Source organism: Dryas octopetala, chromosome 7, assembly GCF_963921425.1.
Source record: "Dryas octopetala chromosome 7, drDryOcto1.1, whole genome shotgun sequence".
Lineage (NCBI taxonomy): Eukaryota > Viridiplantae > Streptophyta > Magnoliopsida > Rosales > Rosaceae > Dryas > Dryas octopetala.
The window spans coordinates 14,940,074-14,961,307 of record NC_141372.1 but is presented as its reverse complement, the minus strand read 5'-3'; the positions used below and the strand labels follow the sequence as shown (position 1 = coordinate 14,961,307).

The 21,234-nt window shown below is 35.4% G+C and overlaps 1 protein-coding gene, 1 long non-coding RNA gene and 1 pseudogene across 2 annotated transcripts in view; all 3 read right to left on the bottom strand.

The window, feature by feature from the left end:
- Window positions 1–18,917, bottom strand: part of LOC147279989 (uncharacterized) — a 55,371-nt gene extending 36,454 nt beyond the window's left edge. The window contains exon 1 of the long non-coding RNA XR_015123425.1: window positions 18,870–18,917. This is a non-coding gene — a long non-coding RNA (uncharacterized LOC147279989). The remainder of the gene's footprint in view (window positions 1–18,869) is intronic.
- On the bottom strand, window positions 43–9,787 carry LOC147279990 (RNA demethylase ALKBH9B-like; annotated as a pseudogene).
- On the bottom strand, window positions 4,294–5,841 carry LOC147279991 (uncharacterized). The gene is made up of 6 exons (XM_086250077.1): window positions 5,487–5,841; window positions 5,197–5,412; window positions 5,000–5,098; window positions 4,841–4,921; window positions 4,499–4,756; window positions 4,294–4,347 (listed from the first exon to the last, which is right to left on the bottom strand). The coding sequence occupies exons 1-6, from the start codon at window positions 5,835–5,837 to the stop codon at window positions 4,294–4,296; spliced, it is 1,059 nt and encodes a 352-aa protein (XP_086106203.1). The 5' UTR covers window positions 5,838–5,841.
- Window positions 18,918–21,234: the final 2,317 nt, after the last annotated feature.

The following is a 21,234-nucleotide window of genomic DNA, read 5'->3' as shown; positions in this document are numbered from 1 at the left end:
ATCGTAGAAAATATTCAGGAAATACATAAAAATAAAAAATAATTAAAAAGACGAAAAGAAAAAGTGGTTGTATTGAAGGGGAACATGATATATAGGAACACAATGCTTAGCAATGTCTGCTGCATTACCATTTAGAATAAGCACTGATCTGCAAATCATATGTATAGCAATTAACAATTAATTAACTACAAAATCCAGCATACATTCCTCATATATTTTTTCTTGAAGGAAAAAAAAAATATATTTATATATATATCTTAGTAGTGCTATGAGTTTTTTTTGGGCAATAGTAGTGCTATGAGTTAACTAGGAAATATTTGATTTATTAGTTATAGCTAAACTTTTTCTATTAGAACATAATTAATGTTAGGAAAAGAAAATGCGAAAGAGAGAGAGAGCATTCAAAAGAAATGCCACTTTGTTATACATTGACACTCTATATAAAATTTTTATCTAGCTCTAACATGAATGCGCTATTTGATTGAAAAATGAGGATGCATTTCAATAATAAGAACCTGATTATATCAACTGTAAACAATAGAAAGACAGCGTCTACAATGACTGCGGGCATATAATGCCTCCAAGAATATGGTAACTAGTGATCAAGAATGTGGTAACTAGCGATCAAGAATATGGTAACTAATGATCAAGAATGTGGTAACTGACGATCAAGAATGTGGTAACTGACGATTAAGATAGTGGTAACTTACCAGCTCAAGTAAGTGGTAACTAGCGATCAAGAATGTGGTAAGTTACCAAAAACTTGATCTGGAGTTACCAGTTCTTGAATAAACGTTCAAGAATGTGGTAACTAGCAATCAAGAATGTGGTAAGTTACCCAAAACTTGATCCAGAATTACTAATTACTTGAGCGAGATATCAAGAAGTGGTAACTCATCTAGATAGACCCATTTTTTAAGAGTTACCAAAAATTTGATCCGGAGTTACTAGTTCTTGAATTAACGCTCAAGCATATTGTAAGTTACCAGTTCTTGAATAAACGCTCAAAAATGTGGTAACTAGTGATCAAGAATATGGTACGTTACCCAAAACTTGATCCGGAATTACCAATTACTTGAGCGAAATATCAAGAAAATGGTAACTCGATCATCTAGTTATGCCTTTTTTGAAGAGTTACCACAAACTTGATTCGGAGTTACCAGTTTTTGAATAAACGCTCAAGAATGTGGTAACTAGCAATCAAGAATGTGGTAAATTACCATAAACTTAATTGATCTCGAATTACTAGTTCTTGAATAAACACTCAAAAATGCGGTAACTAGCGATTAAGAATGTAGTAAGTTATCACAAACTTGATCTTGAGTTACCAGTTCTTAAAGAAACGCTCAAGTAAGTGGTAACTAGCGATCAAACAATTAAAACATAAGTGATCAATCAGGAAGAGAAGCAGACCAAAAAGCATACCCGAGAGGCAAAGGTATAGAAACAGGTCCTGAAAATTCTCCTGGACCCACAATCTTTAGATTTGAACCAAAAAGTATATTGCACTCTGCCAAAAGGGAAACTGTGCAAAAAGGTCTAACAAAATCATGGTGGTCGATGTGAGGAGGAATGCAATCTCCTTCATCATATATATTCACAATGCAGCTGTCAGGGATGCATGTTGGAGGTAATACGTGCCACTTTACCATTCTCCTTATCATTTGCTTGAACAAAGGAGGTAGCACATCAACTTCTTCATCTCTAACTATGCCTGGTGGGTTCCCATTCTTATCCTGTAATGTCACACAAAATAACATAAAGCTAATATACATTGTAATTTGAATTAAATACTAATAGTACATAGAGAGAATACATAGAGATACCATTGCATAATTGTAGCAACAACCAAACTGTATTGTTACACGTCCTTTACCACGCATCCATTTTCTAGGTTCAGTAAATGTACGTTCTGTAAGATATTCAAGAAAAAGTTACAAATGGAATAAGGAACGACAAATATCTGATTCATATTATTTCACATATATGTTATGCAAACCCACATGCTTGGAAATGAGGAGACAGAAAGAAGTCCACCCATGAATTAAGGATTGTTTTCATGATATGTTTATAACGATAGCTACTAATAAAATAGCAAGTTAGAGTTTACATTGTCTAATCAAATAGAGGCCTATACTAAGGAAATATGATTTGTAATAGCCATGCATATTATTCCCAGGACATTTTCTTTTTTTAAAAAAGAAACATAGTGATTATATTAATGGTATACAAGGGGGAAGAACAAACAATGTGGACCAGCAGTCCACAAAATCTTAAGAACTACAAGCAATCTACAGTAAACAAGCCACCATAAATTATTGGCTTTTTAACAGTTTACCTACCTTGATTTTGAGATCGATCTCACATTATTACCTACCAAACAAATTGTACCTTATTTACTAAAATAAATTTTTTTTGTAATATCATAACTCAGGCAGATTTCATAACAGTTCCGTTAAAAATAATTATGTGTCGTCACACATGACCCACTTTTAAGGGGGCTTTTTGGTCTTGTTATGTCAAATTTGAAGTGTGTACGAAAGATTTTTATTGTATTTAGGGGTATTAGAAGTGCAATAGCTATAAGGTTGATTTGCTTCTTTTACATACAACCTCTTTTTTTACAATGAAAACTTCTAAATACACTTCAAATTAGACATAAAAAGACCATAAACCCCCTTAAAAGGAGGTCACGTACGATGCACGTGCTTATGTTTGACGGAAAGTATGACGAAATCTGCCTGAGGTCTGATATTGCAAAAAATTTTAATTAAGGTGATAAATTAGCACAGTTTTTAATTTTATTAATTTGTAAAGTGAGATCGGCCCCAAATAAATGACAAACAATGGATGACCATTAAAGAACCCGAACAGAAACAACAACAAAAAAAAAAAAAACCCCAAAATGAAAACAAAACTCCTCCCCAATCTAGATAGATCAGACTAACCAAGATCCTCCTAGAATGTTTTGTTGAAAATATCGAATTAATCATTTATAGCATTATCAACTGCTAGAGAACTCTTCCATTTCTTCCTACTCTTTGCAGATAGGTTGTTTGTACATCTGAATGACGTGTTATCTCATTTTTTGCACACTTGAGCATAACCCAGGAACCCAAACAGTTGAACGGAAATTAAACATGTGTGGAATTTACTATAGCTGTCAAAATAAATTATACCTCTCAGTTGTCCCTTTTGCCCCATACGTTGTTAACTATAGATGCATTCAACAATTTTCTTCTGCTCATCCGAGTTAAAAACCCGAGTATGTAGCTCTAGGCCCAATAGCACATTTGTTGCTCTTCCACTTATATTCTCAATGTGAATGAAGTCCTTCTTTCTGCAAACTTCTGATAATCGGTTATGCTCATTCGGATCCTCCGATAACCCATCATGAATGGATGAGGAATTTCCATTGAATGATCTTTGAGAACCTGAATGCACAAATGAATTGGCTCTGTGTCCTCTTTGTGTTGATGGGTAGGATATCTTTTGTGTATATCTTGTGTGGTTATCACTAGAAAAGGATACCTCATCCACTTTCTCTGCTTATAAGGAAAAAAAAATAACAAAGAAAAGGAAAAGGATAGAATGCATTAATGGTTAATGATAACATATATATATATATATATCTGTGCAATAACAAACACAAAGTAGTTTATGAAATATACTAACCACCTTACACTACAAGAAAAAAAGGTTTGGGCGACGAACCTAGTTCCTCTCCCAAAGTCTAATTTCGTCGCCCAAGTGTTTGGGCGACGAACTGAGTTCGTCGAGAGTTTGGCCGCCCAATCCGTGACGCCCAAGAGTTTGGGCGACGAACCAGCAAATTTCGTCTCCCAAAGACACCTTGCGCAACGGAGTTTTTTCGTCTCCTAAAGCATATTATTCCTCTCCCAAAACATGTTTAGGCAACGAAATTTTTCGTCGCCCAAACATGCTTTGGGAGACGAACATAACTATTCCTCACCCAAAGCATGTTTGGGCGACGAAATTTTCCGTCGCCTAAACATGCTTTGGGGGAGGAATAATTAATTTCCTCGCCGGAACATGATTTGGGCGACGGAAAATTTCGTCGCCCAAACATGCTTTGGGTGACGAACATAACTATTCCTCGCCCAAAATATTTTTAGGCGACGACAGTTCATTATTTTGAGCGAGGAATAGGTATGTTCGTTGCTCAAACATATTTAAAAAAAAAATTATTTTTTTATTTAGATTATATATTTGAATTTAATATTTTAAAAAAAATTCTTTATTCAAAATCTATATAAAAAAAAATTAATAAATTTATATATCAAAATATCCATACACAGTAGTAATAACCCTAATAGTCAATCTATTCTAAACTAGTAGCATCATCATCATTCATATCTGACGGAGATTGATGAGAAGATGGTGGCGGGACAAACCCAGGTATCGCCTTGGTCAATGCAGCATACAATGCCTCCTTCTCCGCTCTCTCAGCTCGTAAGTCCTCCTGCAACTTCTTCACTTGAGCGGACAACCCTGCGACGACTGCAGATGGCTGAGAAGAAGATGAAGATGAAGACGAAGACGAGGATCGAACATCACGAATCCGCCCATATCCCATGCCGCGTATTTCCTTACCGGGCCTAACACCCGATGAGTCTATCATAATACGAAGTCCGACATTGGGATCGGGTACTGGAATCGACTCCAACGGAGTACCCGGAGGGTGCTGCTCGGCCAAGCTCTCCAAATATATTCTCGAGTTGGCCACTATCTCATCCTTCAAAATGTTATATATACAAGTAACCAATTAGAAAAATAAATATAAAAAATTGTGAAAAAAATTAAAATATAAAAAACTAACATGTTTTGCCTTGGCCGCATCACAACCAGGATGAACATAGATATCTCCGAAAGTGTCTATCTCCGGGAATTGCGACCCACGCTGAAAAAGAAAATAATTTTGTCAAAGACCCAACCAATATTAAAGAATATATATGTATTAAATTAAATAATGACGTACCCGACGTCGCGACTCCACTCGATATGAGATGGGCGTCGGACCACTATGATGGTTAAACGGCTTCCCTTTCCGGTTTCTGGCGTTGGCGACCGACTTCTTCTGTTAAATATTAAGCAAATTGTGTTAGTGTATGTATACAATAATAGAATAACAAAACAATAATCGATTTTTTAAAGTCTTAAGATGATAAAACGTACCAAAAACGACGGACTCATGAAATGATCGCACAAAAAACGCCACTGGTCAGACCGCTCTACCAACTCCATAGGGGGGTTCGCCAATGCCTCAACTGCTGACGAAAATCCCTTGAAATGCACGTGTAGTTTGTGCTTCCACTGCCTGTAGGACTTGATGAGTAAATCTGTCATGTACGTGACGGTAAGGGGATCATCCATCTGAATGTCAAAGTTAACCTGAAAAAAAATATTAGATTGTTATGAATGATCAAATTTATCGTTTTGAATTAATTGTTGAGCTATATACTCACTGAGATGGAGCGGATCACTTTGTGTTGAATCTCTGCCGGCAAGCTTTTCCAAGTGGTTGCAACCATGGCGCACTCGGCACGGATAATAGCCCCCACATCGTGCGAGAACAAACTGTCAACGTTAGGATCTAACGGTCGTCGGCCGTTTTGCACACACATGACTGGAATTCGCGCCCCAGTACTGCACACGATCCGAGAGGATTTCAACCCACTACATGGTCCCCTCGTCGCAGTAGCAGAAGCGGAAGCGGTGACCTGACTAGAGCGGTGCGATCGACGAGCCCTCCGTGGCATAGAGGGGCTCCCAGTACTCGAGGATGGCTGAACTACATCATTGGGAGCTGACTCCATCGCCTTCCACCTTATAACTAAATTATATTTCTCAAACTAATTAATCTACATTTTGTAATTAAACTAAATTTTATATTTAAAAACTAACAAACTAACTAATCTACATATAAACTACCTAATAAATTTTATAATTAAAAAACATAAAAAACTAACTAATTTTATATGAAAACTAATTTGTTATCTAACATAAAAAAATATCAGCAAACTAAGAACAATGATCAGAATTAAACTAATTTATTCAACACTAATAAACAAATTTAAGAACAAAAAATTAAAAACACCAGCCAAATAACATTAAAGGAGCAATTGAGTCTTAAGTCTGACTTGAAAAATTTCCTTGGGTATTACTATTCCCCTGGCCACCTGCACTTGATCCCTCTGAAAAAAAACTAAAGCTAATGAGTAGAAAACACAGAAAACAGAAAAACAAAAAACACCCAAATAAAAATAAAAATAAAAACCCACCAAAAACCCACAATCGGGTGGGTTTGCTGCAGCCGGGTCGGCCATAAAATATAAACCCACAACATTAACTAATTACCACTAAAATCAGAAATTTCACAACCAATTTATGCAAAATCCACAACAAGTGCAAAATCCACAATATACAAAAACATAAAAAACAGAAAATAACAAAATTTAATTAAAATAAAAGAAATTGAAAAAAAAAATACCTCTGTGGGGGGGGGGGGGTTTCGGTGAGCTGGTTTCGGGTGTGGGGGGGCGGGTTTCGAGCTGGTTTCGGGTAGGGGGGATGGGTTTCGGTGGTTTTCGGGGGAGGGTGGGTTTCGGGTGGGGGGACTGGGTTTCGGTGGGGGTGGGTTTCGGGGGGGGGGGGGAGGTTTGGGTTTTGGGGGGAAGAAAGAGGGAGGACGAGGGAGGAGGAGGAGGGGAGGAGGACGGAGGAGCCGGCGCTGAGAGGGAGGAGCAAGATCGAGCTGCGAGGGAGAGAGACTTCGGGGGAAGGAGGAGGGAGTGAGAGGGAGTGTTGAGTCTGAAGTGAACCAGAACTGGGTTAAGCATATTGAAAGACTTTGGGCGACGAACATTATTTCGTCGCCCAAAGCGCCTTTAGGCGAGGAATTGATTATTGCATCGCCCAAATGACCTTTGAGCGACGGAATCTTGTACGTCGCCCAAAAGTCGTTGACTTTAGGGCACCGTTTCATCCCGCCATAATTTCAGACTTTGGGCAATGAATAGTTCGTCGCCCAAAGATATATTTCGTCGCCCAAAGTTGATTTTTGGTATGAACCATGATCGTTCATACGTTCGAGCTCTAATACCAAACTTCTAGATCTCCAATTGACCTAATCTTTTAGAGGAATGATCTTTGAGTGGGAAACTAATAAATGAACGGTTCATATCGTTAAAAACACAATCGACATATAAGGTTCTACATATAAATCAGTGAATTTTACACTTAAATAATAAAATTCTATTAACTATTTCGTTCAAACCTTGTCGATTCAATAATTGTGAAGACAATAACGTCATTACAACAATCACAGTCGTTCATAATCTATGTTCATACACAAAGATCATCTTTGCAAAAAATCAGCTCAATCAGAGTTCATCTAGCCGTTCGATTATGATTATAAAAATCATGATCTTTCATACACACTAAATGCTAAACCTAACTTCTACTTCTCCGATTGAGATAATTTTTTGTATGGATGATCTTTGAGTGGGGGACTAGCCAATGATCGGTTCAAATCGTTAAAAACATAATAGAAATTTGAGCTTCTACATATAAATACACTTGAAAAGTATAATTCTATTAACTTTTCAGTAGAAATTTTGGGGATTCAACAGTTTGTGAAGACTACAATGTGATTTCAACGATCGGAACCGTCCATTTTATTCATTTATACTGGAAGATCATCCCTGCAAAAAATCGGCTAAATCGGAATTCATCTCCTCCTTCGATTAGTATTAGAAAATTCACAATCGTTCATAAGTTCAACCACCGATACCAAACTTCTACATCTCCAATTGACCTAATTTTCGGCAAGAATAATCTTTAAGTGAGAAACTAATAAATGAACGATTCGGATCATTGAAAACACGATCGACATATGAGGTTGTACATATAAATGAACGATTTTTACACTTGAAGAATAAAGTTCTATTAACTCTTTCGTTAAAACCTTGTAACTTCAATAATTGTGAAGACCACAGCGTGATTATCACGATCAGAGCCATTCATCATATACGTTCATACTCAAAGATCAACCCTGCAAAAAATCGGCTCAATCGGAGTTCATCTACCCGTTCGATTATTATTATCAGAATCAAGATCGTCTATACACCCTAAATGCCAAACCTAACTTCTACATCTCCAATTGAGATAATTTTTTGCATGGATGATCTTTGAGTGGGGCACTAAGAAATGATCGGTTCGGATCGTTAAAAACACAATACAAAAGTAATCTTCTACATACAAATACACTTGAAGAGCATAATTCTATAGTTTTTTCGTTCAAACTTTATCGATTCAACAATTGTGAAGACTACAATGTAATTTGAACCATCGGAGCCGTTCATTTATTTGTTTATATTCAAACATCATTCCTGCAAAAAATCACCCAAATCGGAATTCATCTACTCCATTGATTAGTATTAGGAAATTCTTGATCGTTCATACATTCGAGCACCGTTACATAACTTTTATATCTCCAATAATCCTAATTTTTTGCAACGCTGATCTTTTAATGAGGAATTAAAAATTGAACGGTTCGGATCGTTGGAAACACGATCGCATTGTATGAATAACATACATATAATTGTATCAAAAAAAAAAACAGGGAATGACCCTTTGGGCGAGGAATATACACATTCCTCGCCGAAAGTACTTTGGGCGACGAATATATTCCTCGCCCAAAGTTCTTTGGGCGACGAAATACTTTTCCTCGCCCTAAGTACTTTGGGCGAGGAATATGTATTGTACTTTGGGCGACGAAATACTTTTCCTCGCCCTAAGTACTTTGGGCGAGGAATATGTATATTCCTCGCCCAAAATACATTTGGGCGACGCAATTTCTTGTCTCCCAAAATAGGTTTGGGCGAGAATTTATATGTTGCTCGCCCAAAGACACTTTGGGTGAGGAAAATGTATATTCGTCGCCTAATGCATTGGTCAATTAATTTTTTGGTGCGTGATTAGTGGTTTTAGGCGAGGAACACGTTCGTCGCCCAAATCTGTATAACTTTGAGCGACAAATGTCATTGTTCGTCGCCCAAAATTACTTTGGGCGACTAATATAGATTCGTCTCCCAAAGTTTCGTCGCCCAAATATGTTTTTCTTGTAGTGTTAACTTCCCTAATTGGAGAAAAAGGGTACAGCTAGCTAGAAAACCCAAAAATACTGAATTGGGCATATAAAACATTCTTTTGTTTTTTCTTTTTTTATACTAAAAGGTAAGGTATGAAACAAACAGTAAAAACCCCACAGGCCACAGCAAAAGCAAAATAAGTAAAATATATCAGCTGCTTGAAGAAAGGAATAAACTTAAAACATAACTTGTTCATAAGAAATAATAAGAAAAGAAAAACAACCAATAATTCTGTTATTCTCACTCACAGGAATTAATGCGAAATTCAAAAACAAAAAATGCAGAGATGGTATATCGATTTCTTACTGTTCATGAAGCTGTGAATTCGATCCTCCAAAACGACTTGGCAGCACTGACAAAACCCATTTGACAAAACTTGCAAAATTTCGTCACGTTCTAAAGTCCTCAGCAAACTCATCCAGCCGCCGCCGCCACTGGACTCCGGCAAGCACTCCTCCTTGCCATGCTCTCCAGTCATCATCATTACAAATTCACAATTACATGAGATGAGTTGACATTTATGAGATGGTTGTCAGTTTTCAGTTTTAGAAGACAGAATGAGTGAATGGTTGACTGATGGATTGACTTGGGAATTGGAGAAGTTGAGGTTGTTCTTGTCAGTGTTCTGCAAGACTTATTAAACTCAAGTCTCTCTCTCTTTTTGGTAAGAAAAGTAATATGACTACAATGCCCCTGGGCCTTGGATGCCTCATATTAAATCTTGTTCTTGTCAAGTCTTTCTTTCTTTAGTAAATAATATGTTATCTACATATCCTAGAAAATATACATAGATATCATGAGAAAGAATAAAGATATAGAGCAACCTTATTCATCATCAACTGTTTCTTTTTAATTGTGTCTAAAAGGTGAAAGAATTTTTTTTATGATTATGATTGTGTCAAAAAGTAATTTTATCATTATTCTTTGGGTTTTAATTATTTGGGAAATTTTTTGGGGATTGAAATAGAAAAAAATAAAAAATAAAAAAAGAATCACCATTTGCTTTTATTACCCGTTTCTAATAAGGTTTTGTTTGAGGTTGATTCATAATTTGTTTGAGGTTGATTCATAAACCATTTGCACTGATATATGAATAGGCTTTTTGGTTTAAATGACATGTAATCTTTTAATTTTATACAGTTTTATTGTACGGCTCTTCAAGTGATGTTTGCAGTTTGCCTAATGACCAGGATCAAATATGGTCTTTTAATTGGAATATAATTTTCTACTGGACACAACTAATTATTATTAACGATGTGAATCAACGAGGATTTAGGAGATTTTTTACATTATAAAAAAGAGTTGTGTGTTATAAAACGAAAAGCCTAAACTTGAAGGAGTTAGATGCAATTTAATGTTTTGCACAATTATTATTCTATATGAAATAATAGTAATACAATTCTACAAAAAAAAGAAAAAAAGAAATAGTAATAAAACATTGCAAAAACTTGGCATAGATAAATTGACCCGTCTTTCAAAGAAAAAATGTGTATGTCGTTTCTTCTTTCATAATCACCCCATCACGTGAACATCATGTGTAAGGCCGGGCATATAGGGCATATATATATGTGGACTGCCCATTCCTAATTTTTTTTGTTAGTTTATTGAATGCTATTGAAACCAATCACTAACATCCTATATAAGTAAAACGTACCCTAGCTTTTACCCACCTTAATTTCTCCTACCCCGATTAATAAGATGTTACGGCGGCGCTCTTCTTTAACCTACCAACATCTCTTTGTATCAAATTCAGAGACCGATTCAGATGATTTGAGTGAAATCTATCATGCTCAGACTCAGTGTGTCAATAAACGAGGAAAGCTAGTTGCAAAGGAAAGTAGAAAAAGAAAGAGGAGTAATAAGATAAAAAGCAAAGAAGATGATAGTGGGAGTGCAAAGGCATTGAAGGAAGATCCAGGTTTGAAAATGCTAATTTTCATTTGGTATCTAGTACTTCTCAAAGTTGTTGTCTCTTTAGTTTTACATATACAATATCATTCATTTCATATGATTTTAACACATAATAAAATTTTAATAAAAGCACAAAAAAAAAAAAAAAGTGAAATATATGATGACTACATCTAGTCAATCAATAGTCAATTCTAGAGGTTTATTCTTTACTTTTGTCTTGAAGCAGCATGAAAATACTTCTTTTCAAAATGATACATTTGAAAGGCTTATTAGTGTTAATGCCCCTTGAAAGTAACTTCGATGTTCACTTTGCCCCTTGAAACTTCATTCCTTCCACTTTGTTCCCAGAACTTTACAAATCCTTTCAGTTCATCCTATTCTGTCAAGTTCGTCAATAGCTCTAGTAAAAAAGCTGATGTGGCCGCCTAAATTGCATGGATAAGCTCTTTTAATATTATTTAAGATGTCATGTGGATAGTGGCAAAAAAAAAAAAAAAAAGATACCATGTGGATAAACAGTTAATTAAAAAATGTAGATTCCTATTTTGGCCATGAGAAAAATTAAAAAATATATTAACCCTTAAAAAAAATTTTACACTTAAATTAAAAAACTAAAATTTAAAAAGAAAAAATAAATACTTTCTAAAAAAAAAAAAAAACAAGAAAACCCCACCCCACCCAGCCCAGCCCAGCCCAGCCACCTTCCTCTCTCTGTCTGTCTCTCTTTCTTTCCCTCTCCTTCCTTCTCTCTCTTCCCCTCTCTCCTTCTCTTTCTCTGTCGTCGCATATCTAGACCAAGTCAAAACCCAAAGTTGCTGACCTTCGGGTAAGTCGCCGGCCTCCAGTAGGCGATCTGATATGGGCAGAGACGAGAGAGAGAGAGAGAGAGAGAGAGAGAGAGAGAGAGAGAGAGAGAGAGAGATTGGTGGCTGGGTTGGTGGGGTGCGGTGGTTGGCACGAAAGAGGATTTGCCGGTGGGGGGCCGGCGGCTAGGTTTGGGGTGGGGGATCTGGGTTGTTTTTTAATTTGATTAAAAATTAAGTTTTAATTGAATTTTAATTTTTGTCTTAAGTTTTAAAATCATTTTGCATTAATTTTTTGTACGCTTGGTGTCTTACATACCAAAATGCACATCCACGTAAGCACCATGTCATCTTTTTTCACGAAGCTCATGACGGACTTGACAGAATAGGGTGAACGTAGTAAAAGGCCAGGTTTGTAAAGTTCGTGCACGCAGGGGGGGGGGAGTGAAAGGAATGAAGTTTTAGAGGACAAAGTGAAAATCGAAGTTACTTTCAGAGGACATTAGCGCTAATAAGCCTATTTGTTATTAGCCTATTTGAAATGATGATTGTGAAGCCCACAAACTATACCATTGATTAGAAATCAAACTTAAATTAACTTGAATAATTGATAATGCAATTGAATCCACTAGTTGACTCACAGTATAGTACTCGAAATAGGCACTATGACTAGGGAATAGTACTATATTGATTTGGAAATTGGAAATTAGACAGTACATGAACCATATATATCTCAAACTCAAAGCAATACATGTAACTACGATAATGGATTAGATAGGTTTGGTGTTCAATTCCCTCCAAATGCAACCAAATATATGCATTTAACTTTTATCAAATTTTAGTTCTTCCATTACTACGAAATTTACAACAAGAATGATTTTTTGATGTAGAAGTTGTACTGAATCTTGCACAAGATTATCAAGAACACATGCACCAGATTTCGGTCCCATCGCTTCGCAGGTCGAAGGCTATCTTCATCACTTGGCATGCATTAGTCAAGTCCATGCATGGAGCAATTTTATAATCAACCATTGCACTATATGACTCATGTTCTTGTGAAGCAGTGGGATCAGTCAAGAATTGGCACTGTGGATGAAGAGAAGCCAATGAACAACTTTATTCATTCAAGGAAAGCTGAAAGTACCATCTGGGATGTTGAAGCAATCCATAGAGGTTTCACTTCTCACATTCATTTGGCTAAGCTCTGGCTTTCTGACCCTGGCTACCATGCTTTTGTTGATGATCGAGGTTATCCCCTCATCTAAATATTTGGTTGCATGAAATTGAATATATGCATTTGAGTTGAAGCTTATTATTAATGGTGCTCTCTGTTAGATGTGTGGACTTATTATTTGATGATATTAGCCCCTTCAAACCCATTAATTTGCACAAAACTTGTTGGTTTTAATGCTTTGTTGTTCTATTAATCACATATATATATATATATATATATATTTGGTTATGCTTCTAATATATTAATTCAAGGTACGTGTTTCTTTGCCAATGCCATATGCAAGTAAATTGTAAATTTTTTTTTTTTCTGGAATTTTGGATGGTTAGACCATATAATATATATATTGTACCACAATGGTGCGTTATGTTACTAATATAAGTGAGACTCATTTATCATTTTGTGTGTCATATCACTAATAAAGATGAGATCAATTTGTATAAGAGGACAAATTATTATGTATAATATAACATTGTTGTCACATGTGTAATCAATGCACCTGTTATAATATGGGTGGACTCATCCTTCACCCATATTATACATAACCGTAAATTTATTATACCATATAATGGTGTTATATATGGCTACCCAAGATAAATTTTTGGAAAAGTGAATCCCACTGTTAGAGTGATATGATACATGAAATGTGGTCCAAATGGTTTTATTATTAGACCTTATTAATTGGTAACCAGTTTGGCTCCCTTATTTGACTTCTCCTAAATTAGTAACTAATTAAACGGCCTTTGTTGACAAAAAGTAAATTTAAACGGCTCTCTATTCTATCCGGACTAGGGCTGTTCTTTGGTTTGGTTTTTACCGAATCGACTGACTACCGACATAATTTTTTTGGTTTGGTATACCGCTTTTCACAATTCGAAAATTGGAAATCCGAAAAAAGTTAGTTTGGTTTTGGTAAAAACCGAAAAAAGTTAATAAACCGATCGATTACCGAAAATTATTACTGAAAAAAACCGAATCGATTATTACCGAAAAAACCAAAATATATATCGAAAAAAACTGAAACAATTAGCAAAATTTAGTTATATATGCTTATATAATACTATTATGTTAGTGGTATAATAAATATTAAACTACTAATATCTTAAACAACTATAAGAAAATATAATTGTATAATGTTATCATATTAATATTATCAAAAGTGTGGGTTAAAATATAGAGTCATTCTCTAATAAAGTAAATGTTATTATTTTTAGGAAAATAAGAATCTTATTTTTAGGTAAGTGATGCATATATATTTATTTATCGGTATATATACATACTAAATTAATAGGATATGTACTAATACATATTATAAAACTAATTATACTAGTATATATTATTACTAATATTAATATTATTGCAATTAATATTAGTACTATACTAAACTACCAATATTACTCGTACAAATATATATTCATCAAATATTATATTTTATGCATCATATTTGATTAAATTTTAATGAGAAAATTACAGATTTAGTCTAGTTATTTTATACCTAGTTCAATTTTGGTCCACAATCTTTTTTAAGTTCTGTTTTTGTCTACTAATTGTTCCACTTATTCATTAAAGGTCCAGATTTGTTTTCTCAAATTTGGTCTGCCTTTTACCCTATCAAATCTCTCCCAAATTCAGCAAACATATACTTGTTTTAAAGCTATGCATTTCTTCTTTACAACCATATAAAGATCATTCAAATGGGAGTTCTAAAACTCAAGATAATTGACCCCAAAGTAGGGTATCCGAAACTACAAATTTTTCAAACTTCACCCAATCTCAATTCTCTTAGATTCTAATACTCCAAATTTGTTTTTATGACTAAGAAATGATGAAATATAACTTATACTTCAATTTTAATTGAAGAAAATACAACCCAAAGAATTTAAAGTCACAAATATGGACCTTTATTGAACAAATGAAACAATTAGTGGACCAAAACATAACTGAAAAAAGATCGTGGACCAAAATTGAACTAGGTATAAAATAAGTAGACCAAATCTGTAATTTCCTCAATTTTAATTTATATTGGTATATAATAATTAAACCGAAAATGAACCGAAGATATACTGAAGTAAATTGAAAATGAACCGAAAATATATCGAAGTAAATCGAAAATGAACAGAAAGTATCCGATATCAAAATTACCGAAATCAAACCAAAAACTGAAGTGTACCAAAAATTACCGAACCGAAAAATACCGAAATCGAAAAATACCGAATTTTTTTATTTTAGTTTGGTAAGCTTCAATATCGATTCGAACTGACTGATGGACAGCCCTAATCCAGACATAAAAAATTGTGAAAGCCTACATGCAGAAGAACAACCAAAATCTGATCTGGTATTTGTCTATTTATGGAAGGATATCTATTCCTAATTAATTTCGGTAATTTTACTAATTTGTGAATTCTTATGCATAATATTTTTTAGGGTGAATGTACAATTGTATACAATTGGAACTCCTATTATATAGATTGCTGTAAGTGCTAATAAGGCTCCTACAAAGGTCCAACATCTGGGTTGGGTGAGGCCCATTGGATCTCTTTACATGTGAGATTTTCTATGGCAATTCAAATGGAATTAAACAGAAGGACAATATTAATGAGTAGTGGTAAATATGAAGAACCACATTAAGTAAAAATGCACTTTAAAGACTAAATTGATATTTTTATTAAAGTTGAGAGACCATTTGTGATAAAAAGCTAATAAATAAATATAACAACTGAGTGTATCAGTAATGTTACACTTACCACATTTTTATACCACAATTTCATACTATCTTACATGGCATTCATACATTAGACACTAAAAATTAAAAAATAAAACCTCAAAAAGAAAAAGAAAATACCCTTCCAGTAAAGTAATAACACATCATGTGGGAAAAAAAATGTGGGACAACTAGCATTATTGTGAGTGTATACACCTGTTGGTGTGTTTGGATGAAGAAAAAAAACTTGGAATGTAAAAAAAATTTAGTATTTAAAAAATTACATGCTCTATCCAGTAAAGTAATAACACATCAGGTGGGATACAAATGTGGGAAAAAAAATGTGGGACAACTAGCATTATTGTGAGTGTATACACCTGTTGGTGTGTTTGGATGAAGAAAAAAAACTTGGAATGTAAAAAAAATTCAATTTAAAAAATTACATGCTCTAATTTCTTTGTTTGAGTCCATAAATACAAAATTTTGTAAATTCTATGTGGAAAACTTGAGATTTGAGAGCTCTGAATTCCAACTTTAAATTCCACCCAAATTGATGTTATTTTCAAAATTTCAATTTTTACAAAAGAATAATAAGTTGTGTCCACCCATCACTTTTACAATTAATCACAATACCACCACCACTACCACCATGCCGTCGCTACCGCTACCACCACCACTGCCACCGTCATCACCACTGACACTGCCTCGCTGCTGCCGCCACCACCACCATCAACGTTGCCGCTGCTACTACCATCACCACCACCGTCGTCACTGCCACCACCGCCACCACCACCGCCAACACCCCAATTTTCACCATCACCATTCTCCCACTGCCCATGAACCATCAACCTTACAACCATCATCAACTCACCACAAACATCATTTTTATTGTTGCCACCATCACCATCACTCTTTTATAATTGATGCATCAAAAAATAAAACTATTATTAATTCCGTATTTAAATTTCATTATGTTTACATGTTATCCAAACAAGAGAATTTACATATTCTAAAATTTTAAATCACATCATTTTAAATTTCGTCATTTGTGAATGTCTTAGTAGTTTCAAACTACTTCATCCAAATGCATAGTAAAAATTTACTCTCATTATTGGTGATTTTAAAAGGCTGAATTAATCCATGTTAAACATAATAATGGACAAAAATGATAAAAAAGCTCCTCCACAAGAATTTCATTGACAAAATAGTTCCAAGTGTTTAAATTCTTACCTTTCAATCCAACTTTGGGCTCATGTAAATTTTAATTAGTAATATGCTATTAATAAGATTCTCTTGCTTATAACAGAATTTTTTTAGCAGTAATATCATATTTTTTGAGTTTAAGATTGTTTTTTCTTTAAATTTGTGTGTATGAATTTATTATATTAGTGTATTAAAATTTTACAAGTAACATATGACAAATGCCGTATATATACATAATTTTAACATAATTAATTGTCAGTAACTATAGGGTGATGGGTGTTCCAAGTTCCAACACTAGCTGTTATATCCAAGTTAGCCTTGACCTATTATCCGCGCAGTTGCCTCAGCATATAAGAAAATACTGTTCACAGGTAAAAAAATCCAAACTGTACCTTGTCAAAAGCTGCTGAAAATAGAAGGGCAAGCGAGATGCTACTTGTTAGCCTTGTAATTTTTCTGGTATATTTTACGAAACTGAAGAAACAAAAATCTCAACTCTGGCTGCAGGAGGAGCCCCTTCTTGCCATCCAATCCTGTGTAGGACTCAGTTCTGTTAAACACCATGCAAATGCATCTACTGCTTGGTTTTACTACCAATACCGGACAAGAAATCCAAAATTTTAAGAGCTTTTGCAGTGTCATTCTGCAAACCTTCACTCATACTGCTATTCTTAGTGTCCCTATCAACCTGAGTACTTGTAGAACCAATTGACTGATTCATCCTTTTGGTTTCATACTTTGCTGCAAATGCGAGTGTCGAAAAGAATGCCCTCTGAGATGATTTGTCCGTGCCTTTATGAAACCTGGATGCTATGTGATCTGAAGATTGAAAGAAAAAAAGTTTAGTCCCTGTGGTGCTGCTGCAGGCTGATTAACTTTAAGCACCCCAATTGAGTTTTGAACAGTCCTGGACACACTTGGGCTTGTAAGATCCCCATTGTTACCACAACCAGAAGCCAAGCTAACTGGTTTTTCACTACTAGAGTTAGCTATGGAAGCTTTCCCAAATGAAGGACAGTTTAGTTCCTGTGGTGCTGCTGCAGGTTGATTAACTTTTAGCATCCCATTCGAGTTTTGAACAGTCCCGGACACACTTTGGCTTGTCTGATTCCCATTATTACCACAACCGGAAGCCAAGCTGACCAGTTTTCCACTATTAGAGCTGGCTACAGATGTTTCCCCAAAAGAAAAAAAGTTTAGTCCCTGTGGTGCTGCTGCAGGTTGATTAACTTGTAGCATCCCATTCGAGTTTTGAACAGTCTCTGGCACACTTCGTCTCCTTCGTCTCCTTTTTACTAGAATTCTATGATTGCTTTTATGGCCATTGGCCCATGGCTTGTGCTATTCAGCAACTGGAGACTATACAGATACAAGTTATACTTTACTAAATAACAAGAAGGCATATAAATATACAATACAAGTCAACTGGACTAATGGACTTGCTCTTTCTTCCTGCTCGTCACCAGTCAGTCAGCTCCCCCACCCCATACACATATACAACGCAAGTATAGAAGCTGATCGTTGGCAATGGAGAACCAAAACCTATATGTTTAAAACAAAAAAAAAAAAAAACAAATGTGATTTGTTAAGAATTCGGGTGATATTGAAATGGGTATGGGTCTGGTCATTGGGGCATAAAATCCAACAAAATAAAAAAATTCCTAAATTTAATCCCTAAATTCAAATGGGGTTCTCAGTTCTCACATTTAAACCTAACCTTAACACTCAAATATAAACCCTAAATAGCTAAATTCACACACAATTAGAATCCCTAAATTCAGCCTCAAACATTTAAACCTAAATTAAATTAGAAACAAAAAAGAAGAGAAGAGATTCAAGAGAAATACCTGCCCATGCTGAAAAAAAAGATTGAAGGCAATGATTTAGATGCCTGGACCGCCTGGTGAGTGGTGAGAGAGAGTGAGAGCTGAGACTGAGAGTTGAGACAGAACGAGAGACCAGAGAGAGAACGAAGGGTGGTGTCGTTTTGTTTTTCAAGGTGGGCTGGGCTTAGTTTTGTTTAAAAGTGATTTATAAGTTATAACTCTCTCTCTCTCTCTCTCTCTCTCTTTCTCTCTCTCTCTCTCTCTCATGTCCTCATCATTTTTTCTTCATGCATGGGTCCTCTTCATGCTTATAATCAATGGCATTAAGAAGTCTGAAGGAGTTAATTACAAAGAGTTTTGCTTATATATGATGCAGTTGCTTCTTGTAATATTCTGTTGTTTTGTGTCTTGATCTGATGTCTTGTGTCTTTATATGATTTCTGATTCAATGTTTTGTAAATATGATGTCCGGATTTCTTTCTTGAAGTTGAGATCGTTTATATGGAGCCAATCGGGTTTTTTGTGTTATATACAGTGCATGTTGCTCCCCTGCTTGTAGTCGTGTGGTTGCATCTTTCCAGGTGCAAGCACTTCGGACCAGGTAAAAGTTAGGGGTGGGCACGGTACAGTATGAGCCTCATACCGATATTATAACGAAATTTTTATTCAGTACGGTATCGGTATGGTATTGACATTTTTAAAATTGGTACCATACCATACCAGTGTTCTATGAATTCGGTATGGTTCAGTATGGTTTTGGTATGTGCCAACATTTTAAACTTTTTTTTTTTTGTCAGAAAACAACATTTAACAACCAAAAAGACATACTCTCAATCCCTTGCACTTTTATTCTTACATATTAATTGTCAATCCTTTGCTAGTAATTGTCTAACTTAACTCTAATATTACATTGTAAATATTTGGCTGTATAGAATTAGAAATCACAAACAATAACAGCATAGAATAGAATGCAGTGTGCACTGAGATATTTAGTTACAACTTACAAACAAGAAATACTGTTTAAAATACTCCCAAACCCAACTACGTTTGGTACCACTACTAGGTTTAGAAAGGGGATTCAGCTCACTTACTTCTGTTGCAGATTGAATGGGTTCTCCCACTGTTGCTGGAGGTCCCAATGGTGACGGTGAGGTTGCTGTTGAAGAACAAGCAACCTCACTATGCTGCTGTGATTGAGTTTGAGACTGCATCAACAAAATCACAGAACATATCAGTGAACATATCATCTCTATCTCTACGCACCATTGAAGCCCCCTTCGCAGCTCAATTAAAAAGGAAGAGAAACCCTCAGACTCTTCCATATCCAAATCTTTTCCAAGCAATCTCTCTATTACATTTTAGAAAATCAAATCCAATTTTGTCTGCCCAATCCCAGTGAAATAAGAAATAAGAAATAAGAAATAAGAAATAAGGAACTTACCATGATGTTCCAAGTCAGAGCTGCAGAACCTAGTCGTCGTCACAGCCTCACAGGTCGTCTCGGCGTTGCGGCGTCGCGTTGTCTTCGCTCGTCGTTACTAGTTGCGGCGTCGTCTTCGCTCAAAGCCCAGAGGAGTTACCGAGTGAAGGATGAGATGGAGGGATTGAGAGATGAGATGGAGGGAGGGAGGGATGGATTGGACTGAGATGAGGATTAGAGGGAGGGGAATCGAGATGAGGAGTGGAGGACTGAGAAAGTGAGAGGAGAACATGAATTTAGGAAATTAGGTTGCCCAAATCAAATGTCGCTGGGGAGTGGGGATTGGGGATTATACTGGAACAGGGAATTCGCTGTGGGCAAATCTATTATAGTTTATAGACTTGCCCAAATAGCCACTAATATGGCAACACCGAATTAAAAAAAATATTAAATAATTAAATTAAATATAATTCAGTATGGTATGGTATATTACGGTCTTGAAAGTTTCATACCTATACCATACTGATTTAGAATCGGTACAGTATGGTATTGGTACGGTATGTAATCGGTATTGTTTTTCGATGTAAAATTGACACAGTACGGTATTGTACGGATTCGATTTCGGTTTCGGTATTTCGGTAGTAAATGCCCACCCCTAGTAAAAGTTACAACACATCATGTTAATAAAACCTCCATTTTTTCCCTTTAACCTTCTTTTGTACAAAAGAAAAGAAAAAAAATAAAATACAAAAAGCAGAAGGCCTATATATGTGAGTAAAATGAAATAAGCAGAAAAAAATAAAGGGCATTCCCGCACTACCACCTCCCAAATGTTTAAAATATAAAATCCCATGGGTATTTGAAGCTTTGCATCACAATATAGAAAACCCAATCGCTCATTGCACATAGACTCTCTTTCAAAAACCTACCAACAAAAAGTGAAGCAAGAGAAAACTTCGTAGCAAA